Source organism: Macrotis lagotis, chromosome 2, assembly GCF_037893015.1.
Source record: "Macrotis lagotis isolate mMagLag1 chromosome 2, bilby.v1.9.chrom.fasta, whole genome shotgun sequence".
Classification (NCBI taxonomy): domain Eukaryota; kingdom Metazoa; phylum Chordata; class Mammalia; order Peramelemorphia; family Peramelidae; genus Macrotis; species Macrotis lagotis.
In genome coordinates this window covers 114,951,773-114,969,807 of record NC_133659.1, presented here as the reverse complement: position 1 = coordinate 114,969,807, position 18,035 = coordinate 114,951,773, and the positions used below count along the sequence as shown (strand labels likewise).

The 18,035-nt window shown below is 34.5% G+C and overlaps 1 protein-coding gene across 7 annotated transcripts in view; it reads right to left on the bottom strand.

Moving 5' to 3' along the window:
• Positions 1 to 18,035, bottom strand: part of RPS6KC1 (ribosomal protein S6 kinase C1) — a 247,207-nt gene that overhangs the window by 164,118 nt on the left and 65,054 nt on the right. For 6 of the 7 annotated variants that reach the window (XM_074222641.1, XM_074222639.1, XM_074222646.1 and 3 more), the window contains 2 exons: positions 10,702 to 10,817; positions 2,844 to 2,937 (listed from right to left, as the gene is read on the bottom strand). In XM_074222641.1, coding sequence (XP_074078742.1) covers positions 2,844 to 2,937; positions 10,702 to 10,817 — 210 coding nt within the window. Of the gene's footprint in view, positions 1 to 638; positions 726 to 2,843; positions 2,938 to 10,701; positions 10,818 to 18,035 lie in introns of those variants that run through there. The other variant, XM_074222644.1, reaches the window with a different exon arrangement.

The window sequence follows — 18,035 nt, the reverse complement described above, 5'->3', positions numbered from 1 at the left end:
TCAACCAGTAGGAATCACTGTGGAGAGAATTATAGCTTTGCCTCTAAAACCAAACCACCTCCATATGGTGCACTCACTCCTGTACCATTCTCTTCCACTGCCCTGCATACCGTGGGGCTTGGCTAACCAATAGCTGTTCCTGTTCTTCTGTTTTTGGATGCCTTTCCCCAATGATTCCTCTTGTATATCTTTGATTCTGAGAATAAATCTTTCACTTGCCCACTATATCAGATAATTTAAGGACATTTAAAAACCATTTCACACTTTCATGTAACACTGAATTTGCAGGCCACCTGACACTTCTATTTGTATTTGTCAACTGAGAATTTTTCAGGAGAATTAATTAACTCAGGAGGATTAATTAACCCATAAAGGTTCTGAATGCTGAAAAACATTACAGAAGTGTGCTTAACATCATTTTCAGATACATTTTTTCATGTCTCATAAATCCCAATGTTATTTGAGGGACCTAAGAGTTAAAAAAGATTTAAACCAAACGATATGTAGCAATGAGGAAAAATACACAATGAAAATTAAACTTTTTTCCTCTTCAATGTTTTGATCCAATTTTCTCCTTTTCATAATTTTTTCCAATATTTCAATCTTAGAGGTACATCCCTAATTCAAGAAAAACCAACCTCTTTTCCAAGATGGTCTTCTCATCAAAGTGAGCTACTGCTGAACTTTAAAATACTCTCCCAATCGCTTCTTAGAAATCTGAAAGACTTTATGAAACCATGCAAAGTGAAAAAAAGAACAATTTGTAAAATGACAAAATGGGGTAACAACAAAGAGGTTCAAAATATTTAAGAACAGTGCTTAACATGAAGACCAACTACAATTCCAGAGGCCTTATAATGAAACATGCTTCCCAATTCCTGACAGGCAGGTAATGGGATCAGAGGGCAGAAAACCTCCAACTTCTGCCTACCTCTTAGTACAGTAATGAAATCCCTGAGGGCAGAGATTGTGCTTATCTTTTTTAAAATCATGAGGACATAGCCCAAGGCTCAGCACAAGGAGGTTCATAAAAAATGCTTGCTGATTTGACACAGCTACCACAGTTATCTCCCTAGGGCAGGTGTGCTCATATTATTCCATTACTCAAATATCTGAAATTACCTTTAAGAAGCTAAATTATAAATAGAGGAGCCTGGCATTTAAAGTTCTCCAAAATCTGACTCCAGTGTGTAAATCCAAACTTATTTCTTCTATTCCCCTTCACACACTCCACATTCTTGCCATATGTGACATTTTCCAAGCTCAGCACTCCCTCTCTAATTTCAATGCCTTTACACAGGCTCTTCCCATTTCTTTCAAGGCTAGCTTACACAGCACCTTGATTTACCAAGTTGTTAGTTCTCTCTCCTTATTCAAATGGCCTTATGCTTACTTAATGTGTACACGTCATATTCTCCCCAATATCTTGCACTAAAGTAAACGAATAATGCTTATTGAATTGTATCTGAAAAGTACCCTAATTAATTTCAAAAAAGACTCACTACCAAATTGACTGTAATGTGATAATGTATTAGGCAACAGAAACTTTTGAACACTTTCTACTGAATAATATAAAAGTTGTGAAATATTTCACTGAATGATGAACTACACTGATAAAATTACATATCCTTCCATATATCCTTAAATAAAGGGAAGCATCATCCCACTTCTGATGTAACTTTTCGGTGTCCAACACAAATCTCTAAGATTACAAATTTGAAAACAGTTGATTATATGCACTGGCAAACCTCTTTCCCCTCAAAAAAAAAACTTAAAATTTTAAAATTATTATAAGAAGTTTCGGGGGGCAGCTAGGTGGCACAGTGGATAAAGCACCAACCCTAGAGTCAGGAGTACCTGGGTTCAAGTCCAGTCTCAGACACTTAATAATTGCCTAGCGGTGTGGCCTTGGGCAAGCCACTTAACCCCATTTGCCTTACAAAAAACCTAAAAAAAAAAGTTTTTATGAAATTATAAACACTACAAAACTAAGGTAAACATTGAAAATGTCTTTTTATATTAACTTTACAAAGTGGGTTCTAAAGTTTCCTCAAAATATCCTTTTAGGAAGGGTATTAACCCTATTTTACATGAAGGTATTAACCTTATTGTTCAATTAAGGAAATTGAGACTCATAAAGGTTAAGTGAATTTCTAAGGTCACTGACTAAAAGTCAAAATCTGGTTTCAAATTCTGTTCTTCTAATTTTGGTCCAGTTACCAAAGAGCATCTCACATTTATGATCCAAAGGTAAACACAGAAGGAGTTCATGAAAACCTAAGTTCTAATCAGGTCTCAGAAACTTGCCAGCTATGGGTCCCTGGGCAAATCCCTTACCCTTTGTTTGCCTCCATTTTCTTATCTGTAAAATGGCCATAATATCAAATCCAGCCTCAGACACTTAATAATTACCTAGCTGTGTGACCTACAGCAAGTCACTTAACCCCACTGCCTTGCAAAAAAAAAACCAAAAAAAGAGTATATTAATAACACCATCCTACAGGATTATTATAAGGATCAAATACAATGATCCCTAAAGCTCCAAGCACAGTGTTTGGCACACAGTAAACTCTAAAATTGACACATCTTTTACTATTCTTAGAGAGAAAATCTTTCAGACTAGTTGTAAATCTATGATTTTCCAAAGGCCAAAAGAACAATATTACATATCACTTGAAGAAAATATTTATGAAAATTATGAATGATGATGCACTCATGACACCAAATATTCTAAGATATTTGGATACAGCTTCTCTTTGCAAAGTCAAACACTAGACTCATGCTTATGATTTACAAATTTCTCAGATTAAAACCAAAGTATTTCTGAAAAAGCATCTACTAACCTTCAGTGCTACAGTCAGAAAAACTGTCAGCAAGGGAATCTGTATATGGCTCAGCAGGGCCAATCAGTTCAGAACCATCATGAACTTCTCCACCCTGAAAAGAACACATGGTCATTTTATATTTCAGGTCAATCAGTTCAATGTAAAATAACAAATTAGTGACAAATACATGATAGTTGCTGCAGCTGTGATATGAAAGCAAAAATAATAAAAGACTACAGAATGACAGTTTAGTAAATGTCTTTTTAAAATTCAAAATGTAACACATAATAACATGTCACTTTATGGGAATTACTACTTAAGGATTAACAAGCATATGAGAGCCAGCTAGGTGGCCCAGTGGAAAGAGTGCCAGGCCTGTCAAATCTAGCCTCAGACACTTACTAGCTGTGTGACCCTGGGCAAGTCACTTAACTGTTTGCCTCAGTTCCTCATGCAGAAAATGAGCTAGAAAAGAAAATGGTAAACCCCTCTAGTGTCTTTCCCAAAAAAATTCCAAATGGTGTCATAAAGAATCAAGCACAACTAAAATTACTAAACAACCACAAACAAGTGTGTGGGTAAAGATGGGAAAGACATAATGATATATGTATTCATCCAGGATACCAAGTTTGTTCAAAAAAATCTATCATAACAAATCATCTCTGAGTTCTAATTTTAATCCAAAGTAATATTTTGTTGGTGATGATATGAATTGTTCAAACAATTCTATAGAGCAATTTGGGATGATGCGAAAAAATACATATATATATATATATATATATATATATATATATATATATATCCATCAAGTGGAGCATGACTAAACAAATTGCTATATAAAAACAGAATATGAATACTGAAAAGGATGAAGTTACACAGAATATTCCAAAAAGACTTAGTTCTTGTTTTAAGCTATTAGAACTATTTAGGCTATTAAAAGCATAAAATTATGCTCAGACTTTGTAAACTGAAAAAAAAAATCGCTGAATGCTGTGTAATTAAGATAGCCAAACTTGGCCATCTTGTTTATGCAATTAGGAAAAAAAAATACTGGTGTAGGACAATAAACATATACTTAGTTCTGCTGACAGGATTTTTCCCCTCTCTTTTAACTCTTTGTATTAGGAATTGGCTCCCTGGGTAAGAGAGAGGAAAGGAATATCTCTAGAAATCATGCTGATATAAACAAAAGACATCAATAAAAATTTTAAATGATAAAATTTATTCAAATTTTTTAATGCTATTAACTTAGAATTCTTTCCCTTTAGCCAATCAATAAATATTTATTAAGCACCTATTATCTGGCAGACATTGTGCTAAATACAAGTAATACACCAAGAGGCTTAAGACAATCCCTATAATCTAATGGGAGAGACAGCAATCAAAGAAATAGATTAAAAACAAGCTATATACACAGAACACATAGGAAATAATGAACTACTGGAATTAAGAAGGGTTGAGAAAGGTAAAAGATAAGATTCTGGTTGGGATTTGAAAGAAGTCAAGGAAGAGGGAAAATGGAGCTGAGGAAGGATCTTACAGGAATTTTCCAACCAAAGAAAATTTCCTAATTCAAACAAGGAATTTCTTGTTTATGAGAGTGAAAACAATAATGTTACCAGAAGGAGTAACTGGGTAAGTGTTGTAAAAAGACTAGAAAGATGAAAGGATATTAGAATATCAAGGTTTTTCAACACCAAAAAGCTATTTTATTCTATACTTACTGAATGACAAAATGAATTGCAATATTACCTAAATTAACCAAAGATCCCAAAAATAATTCTTCTTTCCAAAGACTGATTTAATGAGCTAGAAAAAATAATAACAAGACTAATCTGGAAGAACAAAAGTCAAGACTCTCAGGGAAGATACGGGGGAAAAGTAAAAAATAAGGGGACTAGTGATATCAGATATCAAATGAAATTAAAAGTAATCAAAATTATTTGATAGGAGTTGTAAAAATTGAAAAGTTGGGCCGTAAAATAGATCATATATAGAAAAAAAGAAATAAAGAGATAAACCCCAAAACTCTCAACTAATAGAGAAGAACTTACTCAGTGTTGGGGGACATTGGTGGAACTAAGAGAAACATAAATTAACTTTCTACATTCCCACAATACCAAGTGGGACTGTTGTGAGTAATGAAGCAATGGTACAGAGAATACCCTGGGACTCAGCTGTAGGTTCTCTGGAAAATTTTTGGAACTGTAGGGGAAAGTTTGAGAGACTAGGGAACTTCTTTGTAAGCTGATTTTAAAAACCATTGCCATCATCCTGAAATGTTTTTAACAGATAGGAACTGCTACTATCAAGGAAGTTGTAGAATGTTTTTAGCAAAAGTATCTTTGTTTAACCAAATAAGGAATCATGTTCAAAATAAGTAGAAGGAGAAAACTAGAAAGTAGGCTGGCAGACATTAGCTTAAGACCAACATTTCATACTATAAAATTATCGACAAGCTGAAAGATCAGAAAAGTAGACAACTTTTACAACTATGGGTGAGGAAAGTTCTTGATGAGACAATAGATGGAGAGGATCATAAAAGATAAGTAGACAAGTTTGATTATATAAAATTAAGCTTCTGCACAAAACTGATGCAAGTAAGCTCAAAAGGGAAAACTTCTTGAAAGAAAAGTGATGCATTCAAGATGCAGAATGAAATCTATATTGTCAGACATAGCCAATGTGAGAATTTGTTTCCAATGTGGAAAAAAAAACAATTTTTTGCAACAGCTTAAGGAAAAAATACTAAAACTACTTGGTGACCTAATAGGGGAAACTAAAAAGAAATAACATATAACAAATTATGTAAAGCAGACAGTTTCATCCACTATTGTGTAATATTTGTTGACCTGGAAAAGAAGACTCCTGAAACTGTCTCTTTTAAATGGTTACTTTAACCCTTAAGTTTTGTTTAAAAGGACTTCTTTCACAATTTTAAAAGTGTTTTGTCACTTCTTGTCTCCTGCCTTGAACAGGTACTATCTTCTCATTTCAAAAACAAATCCTGCCAGCTGAATGGCAAACGTCCCTGCAAAAGTTCATTTTTCTCCTTGGAATTTCTATCTTTCTCTACCCTCCCCATCTAAGAAAAGGGTTATTTATCTTTCCTAAATGGTTGTGTGCTCCAAGTGAGTATGAAATTCTAAAAATTAAATGCATTGTAGGAAACAGAAGCTATTACTGTCATCTTTCTTCGCACATTAATAAATTACTTTGCTTTCTTTCAGTTTGGCCTCCAATCTAGACCCATTGTCATCAAACCCTCTGCAGAGGGATGTGTCTCTCCAAAAGAGGCACTATTCCAACTATGTAATATTTGTGACAAAAATTTTGTTTAGCTCTTTTGGGGGGTGGGGGAAGAGAAAGATTTGTGGTTTGTTGCTCCACAACAGAGATAGAACATTTAAAAAAGAGAAAGCAAATGGTACAATAGGGTCTTCCAATGTCATAGACAATCCATCTTTTTTCTATTCTACCACACACACACACACACACACACACACACACACACACAGACGCGCGTCCTTTCTATTTGGTATTTATTAAGAATAAAAGCAAATGGGGCAGCTAGGTGGCACAGTGGATAAAGCACCGGCCTTGGAGTCAGGAGTACCTGGGTTCAAATCCGGTCTCAGACACTTAATAATTACCTAGCTGTGTGGCCTTGGGCAAGCCACTTAACCCCATTTGCCTTGCAAAAAAAAAAAACCTAAAAAAAAAGAATAAAAGCAAATATAAAATTAGAGAGGAAATAGTGTACTAGGAAAAAAATCTTTCCATCCTGTTTCTTTGATAAAGGTCTGATATCCAAAATATAAAAAGGACTAATTTAAATATAAAAGAGTCATTCACCTACAGATAAATGGCCAACAAGATGACAAATGCTTCAAATTACTAATAATAAAAGAAATGCAAACTGAAACAACCCTGAAGTTGCTTCATATCCATAAGAATAGCAAAGATAACATAAAAGGAAAATGACAATTGTTGGGAGACAGGAGACCAATACCCTATTGATGGATCTGTGAAACCATCCAGCCATTTGCAGAGAGTAACTTGGAACTATACTCCAAAAAAACGATAAAAAGTGTATACCATCTGATCCAGTGATATCTCTATAAAGTTTATACCACTAAAGAAAACAAAAACAAAGGGAAAGGAAACAATATACAAAAATATTTATATTGGCACTTTGTACTACATAAAATGAACTGGGGAATGCTAACTAAAGAAGTATCAACTGGGGAATGACTAAACAAATTATGATATATGAATGTAATAAAATATTATTGTGTCATAAATTATGAAAGGGATGAATTTGAAGAAATATGAGAAAACTTGTATGAATGGACTCAAAGTGACTAGGACACAAACTAGAATACAATTTATACAATGACTATAATATTGTAAAGAGAAGCAATGTTGAACAACTTAAGAATCCTGATCAAAGCAATGACCAATCATGAATGCAGAGAACTAAGGCTGAAGGACATTGGAACAAATTTTTCTCATCTGTTCATTCTGTTGAGGGAAGTCTTCACATACTTGAGCTGGAGAGAATGCCAGGTATGGAGTCAGGAATATCTGAATTCAAATTCAGCTTCAGATACTTACTTGTTATGTAAACTATGGCAAGTCATTTAATTTCTCTCTGTCTCAGTTTTCCCATCTGTAAAATGGGAATAATATTAGCACCTACCTCCGAAGACTACTGTGAGGATCATATGAGATAATAATTATAAAGCACCTAGATCCAGGGCCTGGCACAATATAAACATTAATTATAATTAGTAGTAGTAGTAGTAGTAGTAGTAGTAGTAGTAGTAGTAGTAGCCATTTCAACCACAATGATGATAAGAAGTGAAAGAAGGAGATATATTTGTCAAAAGGATTCACTACTGTGATGGAGATAAAAGACAAAGGTCAAGTTGAAGAATCCTCTTCCATGATAATCATAAGAATTGATTCTGACACTATTACATTGCTGATGGAGCTATGAATTCATCCAACCTTTCTCGAGAGAAATTTGGAACTACGCCCAAGGGGCAACAAAAATGTCCATACCCTTTGATCCAGCAATACCACTACTGGGTCTATACCCTGAAGAGATGATGAAAAAAGGTAAAAACATCACTTGTACAAAAAATATTCATAGCAGCCCTGTTTGTGGTGGCAAAGAATTGGAAATTAAGTAAATGTCCTTCAATTGGGGAATGGCTTAGCAAACTGTGGTATATGTATGTCATAGAACACTATTGTTCTATTAGAAACCAGGAGGGATGGGAATTCAGGGAAGCCTGAAGAGATTTGCATGAACTGATGCTGAGTGAGATGAGCAGAACCAGAAAAACACTGTACCTCCTAACAGCAACATGGGGGTGATAATCACCTTGATGGACTTGCTCACTCCATCAGTGCAACAATCAGGGACAATTTGGGGCTGTCTGCAATGGAGAATACCATCTGTACCCAGAGAAACAACTATGGAGTTTGAACAAATACCGAGGACTATTACCTTAAATTTAGGGGAAAAAAACCTGATATCTTATTGTCTGATCCTACTATCTCTTATACTTTATGTTTCTTCCTTAAGGATATGATTTCTCTATCATCACACTCAATTTGGAACAACATATACCATGGAAACAATGTAAAGACTGACAAATTGCCTTCTGTGGGGGGTGGGGGATGGAAATAAGATTAGGGGAAAAATTGTAAAACTCAAAATAAATAAAATCTTAAAAAAAAATAGTGAAGTTAACGATAAAGTTTATTTTTTGCTTGTTTTTTTGAAAGGCAATGGGTTAAATGACTTGCCCAAGGATCACAGCTAGGTAATTATTAAGTGTCTGAGGTCAAATTTGAACTCAAGTCTTCCTGACTCCAGGGTGGGTGCTCTAACCACTGGTCCACCTGGCTGCCCCACGATAAAGTTTAAAAAAAAAAGAACTGATTCCGAGATGAAATGTCCCTCAGTGCAGATGACAATATGTTAATTGTACCCAGAATCATATATGGATTTTACCCAGAATATTGCAGAGACTCCAGGAGACATCTGTGATGACTAAAAGGGCTTTGGTTTGACTATCCACATAAGAAAGGCTGCCCCATTAATAATGTGCTTTTGAATGGACAGCCTATAGAGCTTCTCCAATGATATGTCTATATGAGACAACAAAGCTAAGTTACAAAAAGAGATGAGAATAAACTCTGACCCCAAGCTTCACATGAAAGCAGAAATGCATCTTTTAAACACCACCCTTACCCCCTACCCTCTTCCACTCAATTTTCCAGTTCTAGTTTTGAGAGTAGTAATCAAGTCAACATAACCATTCTTGGAAATGGCATGTCACTCAACTGTCCTATGGCTCAATTACCACCACCACCACCCCACCCCACCCCCGCCTCGACTGTCCTGTCCAGGAGACTCCCTGGACTCTCCTTGGTCCCCATTTCACTAGCTATGTTTTCTTCCTTTATTATAAGCTTTGTGAGGGCAGGGACTCTCTTCTCTTGCTTGTTTGTATTGTATCCTCTGATTGTAGCCTAGTATCTGACACAGTCAACACTCAAAAGCTTTTTCATTCATTCCACACTCCACCAATGTCACCATATGGCACTGAGACAAGGAATATAAAACATCCAACAAATTAAAAATGAAAATCACAACAAGTAAGAGAACATTATATATAATTATACATATATATGCATATATACATATATATACATATATATATACAGACAACAACATCTAACCAATCAGGAACTCTAAAGAACCAGAGGAAATATATAAATATATTATCAAAGAATCATGCAACAGGAGGAAGAGTTGGGTTAATCATGAGGTGAGGCTAAAGGATGACAAATGGCTGACCAAACATCCCCTGGGATTCAAGGATGCCAGGAGAACTTGAGGAAGACAGTACACTGGGGAGCTCCCTTGAGAGACCTTAGGGAAGGGCATGAACATAAATGCCACAACTATGGATGGTTTCTAACCTGTTTCTAACCTGCACTGTTGAAAATAATTTGTAATGTCAATGAGATCATGGATCCATTTGAGTATGGGAATATAAAACATCATAAGAGGTGACTAGGTTAAAAAAAAAATCAAAGATTCACAATTTATATATCGTGGCCCAAAAGTATCATTCAAGTTTTAAGCTACCAGAGTTTTAAGTTACCCTAAAACTTTTGGGAATCCTATCTATCATAATGCTTTAAAACAACTTAAAGGAAGTTCATTTCAAGGTACTTAAAAGATCTTATATCTAATGACTTTTTCAACTGATATATTTTTACATTAATCTTCTATCCTTAGAACTAGAAAAATGATCATTCTTACCTTAAAGAACAATACTATTAAACCAAATTTTGATAATGCTGACCATGGCCATGCAGAACTTTTTACACACAAGAGATGCAAATTATTTCAAAGGGAAAAAATGTACAACAATGAGAAGATAAATTAAATATTAAAACAATGAAAGTAGTTAATATGCAATAAGGTGGCCTCAGTCATAATAGCTGATTTCTACGGACTCTTCTAGCTATAAAAACTTCTATGGTCTATTTCATACCACTCTGAAAATAAGCAATGAAATTCAAAAGGAATAGGAAGAGACTTGGGATTTCACTGTTAAGGAGATCTCCTGGTAGAAAGCCCCTTCTAAGAAGTCAATTTGGTACCTTCTCTGCATCTTACAGTCTTAATTATCTAGAGCACTAAGAAGCAAAGTGACCTGCCTAGGGTCATATAGCTTGGGGGAAAAAAATTAAAAACTGCAAAGTTAAGCTTTCCAATTTGAAAATGCTTTGGCTACATTGGAAAAATAATAAAATGGATTTATTAAATGTACAAGTTATAACAGACCTTGAAAAAATCTTCAAGATGTTTACTAGAATAAAGAGCTGGGATATTGGCAGAGAACTGTAATAGATCTTCAGCACACTGTCTTCTCTCTTCAATCACTGTTTCATCAAATCGCCCTAAAATAGCAATAAAAATCACAAGTTTATAAAGAATGATCAATACTGGCTTACAATAAAGGTTCAGGATAAACACCTCTGTTCAGCAATAGACATAGGAACAATTTTAATGTCTCCCCTGTTTGATGTGACTTACAGTCCTCTATATTTGACTCCAAAACTTAATTCTGGCAGCCACAATAAAAATGAATGGTATTCTCAACAAAAGATGACATGAGAGCTTGTCCTTGATAAGGCAAGGGATAGATTTATGCCTTCTGTCCTGAAAAAAGTGATTATTCCCTTTAATTCAACCCCCAATACATCCCACTCTAAAATAGTCCACCCCTTCCACCATGTTCTTTAGAATGGTGACATATTTGTCATTTGTCATATAAGTGACAAACTTGTTTTCATCTCAAATTTTTTTCCTTTCCCCTGGTTCAGAAACTTAGCTCCCCCCAATGACAAATCCTCTGTGGTCACCCTTTCCAGGACTAGTGGCATTTTCATTCCTACTCCCTAACTCACAGGTCAAGACGGAAAAGGTATAATACTCCTTGATTTCATCACTTTCCCAGACATTCCCTCTACTATCATCACTTAGTAACCTTTCCTTTTTGAGCTTCACCAAACCATATTTACAACTGAATCAAGATTTTGGTTGTTGTTCTCATCAACTTGAGAATACTCCAATTCTTTTCTCAATTAATTTAGTTCAGGGTTCACAATCTTACTCTCTTCCCCAATTCCTGCCTTCATACTAGAGATCTTAACATATATATTGATGTTCCTAACATTCTTATCTTCCAGTAAATCAATTTACTCATTTCATATGAATCATAAGTTTTACTATTTAATCTGAGGCTGCACCGTTAGAATTTTCTTTCCATCTATTCAACAGCCAAATGTTCCTATAAGTGGTATCTCTCCTAATTAAGAGTGGGTAAATTCCTTGGAAGAAGGGAAAGTCTCAGTTTCCCAAGACAATACTAGGAACAAAAATAAGTGCTTCACTAAGCACTTTGTCTAAGTGCTTTGACTTAGTATGTTAAGGAAAAAAAGATATATGAACATCTACCATTAATGTAGTGTTTATTTTTTCTATGAGAAGCATATGAAGATTGTTTTTTTTTTTCATTCAGGCTCTGTGATGTGGAAATCTTATGTGGAAACAGCCTCTACAACTGCAGATCAACAATTCATTTGCAATGTAAGGGCTACTGAGAACATGAAAAAAATCAAGTAATTTCATCACAGTCAGATGGGAGGTCTCAGAAGAAGGTTTTGAAACCAAGCCTTCTGATTCAAATGACAGTCTGTGATTCATTATGCCATGTTGTTTGTCCTCACATATGAATAGCAACTTCAAAATAAGTAAATTTCGGTAATAGTACAAAAATGCAGCTACCTATAGTCAGTGTGATCCAAAATAAGCATAAGGTAATAAAAAGTGAACACATGATTACTATCAAAAAAGCTACAGATATAGATAAGATAGAGATTTAAATTAATAAGACACAGTTAAATTATTAAAAAAATCACTAGAAAAATGATAACAGTAGTCATTTCCTAGATGCTGATCTTTTAATTTAATCAAAACACTTAAACAACAAAAACAATATGAGAAATCAAAGAACTATTAATAGTTGTTTCTCTTATCACTATGTTAAATTTCCATGGTCATATTTTAAATTCCCAGTTTTTTTTCCTTGAAGAGATGGTAAAGTAGTAAAAAGGCAAAACAATATTTGTCCCAAGAGAATTTATTATGTGTTGTTAACAATATTCTACTAAATATTCTGTTTGATTTTTAAGGTCATCAACATTTTGTTTACAAAAGGTAGTAGAAAAAAGAAAGATAAGTGCAAACACTAACCCAAAAGATGTCTCAACATTTTATTACGAGTCTGGAAATATGTCACTGTTACTTCATTTGAAAACAACCATTAAGATCTCCCTTACATTTTCTTCAGTGAGTATAGATAGAAACATTTTAGTCATCATAATTTACCCTACCTTTATGTATAAAACTCTGTGGTAACAACTAGTTATCGGTGAAAAACCATGACCATCAAGAAAAACTGTTTTTGTTTTGATTATAAATCAATAAAATCAAAGTTTCAAAAGCTAATAGTAGCAAAACAACTATTTGTCCTTCAAATTCCAAAAGGACAATACTATTAATTGCCTTAGTATTTTTGTGTGACTAAGATCAACGAATGATCAATAATTCTACTTATAGGTTTTGCTCTGAATAAAACAATGAAGTGGGATCCTTCAGAAAAATATGTACTCACCAGTTTACCTGTTTATGACATTCAAAACTGCCTAACTGAAAAGCAGCATTGAAAATTAACTATCTAGCTCTCTATAAATGAATGAAAGAACAAAAGAAAATTAATCTACATTTTCTCACTAAATCACTTTTTACAATGATCTTATAATATATATAAAATGATATCTTTCCAATCATTCCCTAACTCTAAAAACAGCTTCCAAGTCTCTCTATATATAATTTTAAATCTAGAAATCTTTATTTCTGGTTTAAAAATAGGTTGGTTTGGGGCAGCTAGGTAGTGCAGTGGATAGAGCACTGGCCCTGGAGTCAGGAGGACCAGAGTTCAAATCTCTCCTCAGACATTTAATAATTGCCTAGCTGTGTGACCTTGGGCAGCTCACTTTCAATAAATAAAATTAAAAAAAAAAAGAAAGAAAAGAAGTTGGTTTATAGAAATACAAATAGGGGAAAGGACCGGATCTGTGATTTCATTCAAACAGGGAATTCCCCAATGAGAAAACTCCCTTTAGTAATGCTCTTAGAAAGCTGTGAGGCTAGTGACTTGCTACACAGATAGTATATGCCAAACACAGAATCTATACCCACATGCTCCAGGTTCCATGCCTGGCTCTGGCTCTATTCATTATATCTCATTGCCTCTCTGATATAAAACCTGGTTAATGCTGTACTGAAATTAAGTACAGGTATGGTAAAACTTCAAATACTAGAATTCTGAAAGATTTAATATTTTAATTAAAAGGGTTAACAACAGGGCAGCTAGGTGGCGCAGTGGATAAAGTACTGGCCCTGGAGTCAGGAGTACCTGGGTTCAAATCCAGTCTTAGACACTTAATAATTACCTAGCTGTGTGGCCTTGGGCAAGCCACTTAACCCAGTTTGCCTTGCAAAAAACAAAAAAAAAAGTTAAGAAAATCATTTTTGTTTCAAATTTTATTGTTGAAAAATATTCCAAAATATATAAATGTAATTTCTTATTCTGGTTATGTAACACTTTGCTAAATGGGGAAGATGCAATGTTCCTAGGTCACCATGCTAAGTGGTAAGGAACAATTAAGGAGACAGATATAGATATATAGATATGGATATAGATATAGATATAGATATAGATGTAGATGTAGATGTAGATGATAAAGATAGAGATAGAGATAGAGATAGAGACAGAGATATATAGATGCAGATATAGATGTAGATATAGATATAGATGTAGATATAGATGTAGATATAGATGTAGATATAGATATATAGATATACACTCAATACTTAAAAGTTATGGGAAATTAGCTTTTCCCTTACTCTACTAACCACAGGGTATTCTAGAAGGTTTTCTTCCTATTTAAGTAACTCCTTGCTATCAATTTGTTTTCTTAACAGTTTCACTTCTTTCTAATAAAAGTGAAGTACCAAAAAAAAAAGAAAATTTGAAATATTTAAGGGTTTTTTCCCCCCCAACAAATTATACTGATAAGAGGCAGCTAGGTGGCACAGTGGATAGAGCACAGGCCCTGGAGTCAGGAGTACCTGAGTTCAAATCCAGCCTCAGACACTTAATAATTACCTGTGTGGTCTTGGGCAAGCCACTTTAACCCCACTGCCTTGCAAAAAAACCTAAAAATATACTGATACGCATCCATAATAAATCTGTACAGGCAGACTGAACTGTGCATAAACATTCAGATTTCATATATCATTGTGAGAGGAAAAAACAGAAAGATGGGGGAAGGGACATAAAAATTATAAAAGGGTGAATTTGCCTTAAAATTTGGAATGAAGTGGGGTAGCTAAGTGGAGCTGTGGATAGAGCACCGACTTTGGAGTCAGGAGGACCTGAGTTCAAAATTTGGAGTAGAGATCAAATTTGAAAAATTATTTTTGGTGTCTTTAGAAGATTTTTGAATAGAGAATAGGTCTCATTTTCTCTCATTTTTGTAAATTATTGGGAAATTATCAGAATCTTTATAATTGTTTTAAAGGTGAGGAAGTAGATAATGGCATTCTTTTTATAGCAAGCTGGAACCTTAACTTCCCCCTCTAATCAAAGCTACCCTACCCTACTACCCTTCAACTCTCCTGTATTTATTTAATAGTCTCTCTCTTAATCAGTCTCCCTGTCTCCCCAGTCCATCCTTCACACAGCTGTCAAAAAGACTTTCCTATATCCCATCACACTGATGATATTTCACATTAATAATTTGTATTAATACTTTCTTTTAGAAAAAAAGAAAAATGGGTGACAAGGTATCATCTTTAAAATTCTGAATATTACAAATAAAAAAATATAGTTAAAGAAATCTAAAGGTTTTCCTTTTAAATTATAAACATAAGACTTATCCCAGTTAGCAAGAAATTAAGTTCAAAAAAATTGTTATCTTAAAAAATGAGAAGCAAAAACAAAATGAATATGAAGCATAGTACCAGGTTATTATATGTGTGGCAGTGCTTAGCAATCAATAAGCATGTGTCCCTTATAGTCTAGAATGAATGCTTTCCATTAAGGAACATAATACATTAGAATAGATCTTGACTTTTCTCTCTAGACCTCAATTTCCAGAGAATCCAAAGTCACCTGAAATAGTAAGGTTTGGATCCAAATAAGTTCTGGAAAACCTACAAGTGACTGAGTGCAAATCCTTTCCCACATGGTCTAGGAACCACCATTTAAAAAAAAAGACACATTCTGAGTAAAGATTATTTAGTAAATGGAAATATAAGCAGGGATTCTAAAACCAACTACTCACCTAAGCATTCTTCCAGGCTTATTCTGGGTTCACTTTCCTCCTTTATCCATCATTTTGATCTTATTCATCAGTTCAATATTACATGGTCCTCTGTTCTTGAATCTCTTAATCTTTGTTCTATTGATTCTCATGCATTACAAAAACCCAAAACCACACCATATACGTACTCTGTTTCTACTCACAGGCTGTAAAACTGAACTAAATGAAGTCATACACCATGCTAACTGCTCTACTAAAGTATATCTTATCTCAACTGGGCCCTCATTGCAGCAAGGACACATTTTTACTCCCTAATTCCCTAACACACTCCACACAAGTTGTTTCAAACCTTTTCAACTCTCTTCAAGCCTTCCATATCAACTATTTATCACCCTATCCTTTAGACTGGGGACTTCACCTCATATTTTACTGAAAAAAAGAAGCCAACTGCCCCATGAGATTCCTTTTCTCCCCTTCTCTACAACTTTAAATCTATTCACCTTCTGTATTCATCTCCAATGAAAAGGTTACTCTACATTAACACCAAGTCCTCTCTACATGTATTCTCAATCCACTCTTCCCTTTCTGGTAGACTGCATCCCCTCTCTTTCTACTCTTCAATCTCTCCCTATCTACTGGTACTGCCTTTTTGACAGTCCTCTTCTCTGGGCTTTTATGAATTGTTTTTTTCTTCCTCCTCCCCCTCTTCTCAATATACTTTATTGGATTTTGAATATCATGTCCCCTAAATTAAAATACCTCACCCCTGACAAGGTTCTCTGCTGATTCCTCTTCTCTTTCTCCTCTCTAAAATCTCTTAGTGACTTCATTAGCTTCTAGGATTTAGTTATCATCTCTATGCAGAGAAAACCCAGTACTATATAGCAATGTCCTTCTGAGTTCCACTATCATACCACCTCCTGCATTTCCAATTGGATATCCCATGAGCATTTAACCTCAAAAGATCCAAAACAGACTTCATGATCATTTCCTTCAAATCCATCCTTGTGTCCAATAAGAATACCTTTCCATTAACTCATATAAATGACCTGAACATATCCGATAAGCTGCCAAATCCTACCAATTATACTTCTGCAACATATCTGATGTTTTTCACTTCCCTCTACTAAAGGCTACCTTTTTTAACCTTCTTAAGGTACTTATCAACTCTCCTGTATTTATTTACTTGACTCCTAATCAGTCTCCCTGTTTCCCCAGTTCATCTTTCAGACAGCTGTCAAATAGACTTTCCTAAAGCACTGGCCTGAGTCTATCCCCACCCCCTTAATGAATTTCAGTGGCTTCCTATCCCTTCTCTCTAGCACTCAAAGTTCTTTACAATCTGAAGAGCATTTAAGTCCTACCTTTCCGACTTTAGTATACATTCCTTATTTTCATGTGCCTATTTTTGTTAGAAGGTTTTTGACCATGGCATGTCACAACAATTTGTCACACTATATCTGAGTCATGCTGAAGTATGATATAATCCTGAAAGTAAACTAAAAAGAAAAAAAAAATCTCAAAGGAAGAAAATAAGATAAAGATAAATCTTTAAGTAATTAGAAAAATATTAATTGCTTACGGGTAGGCTGAACTTAATATAAAAATGACAATTCTACCTAAATTAATTTACTATTCAGTGTCAAACCAATCAAACTAACAAAGAATTATATTATAAAGCTAGAAAAAAATAAAATTCATCTGAAAGAGCAAAAGGTCAAGAATATCAAGGCAGGGACAACTAAGCAGCACAGTGGATAGAGCACCTGGAGTCAGGAGGAACTGAGTTCAAATCTGGGCTTAGAAACTTAATAATTATCTAGCTGTGTGACCTTCAGCAAGTCACTTAACTCCACTGTCATGCAAAAATAATTTTAAAAAAAGTATCAAGGCAAATGAAGAAAAAAATGTGAAGGAAGGTGACTTAGCAATACTAGATTTCAAAGTATATTGCAAAGTAATAATCATCAAAACAATCGGGTACTACTTAAGAAACAGTGGTGGATCAATGGAATAGATTAAGTATACAATATACAGTAGTAAAGGGCTATAGCAATCAAAGAAGTTTTTGATAAGCTTTTGGGGCAAGAATTTTTGATTTCACAAAAACTATTGGGAAAACTAGGAAGTAGTTTGGCAGAAACTAGGCATAGGCCAACATAACACACCATTCAAAATGAAGTCTAATAGGTACATGAATTAGACATAAAGGTTGATATCAAA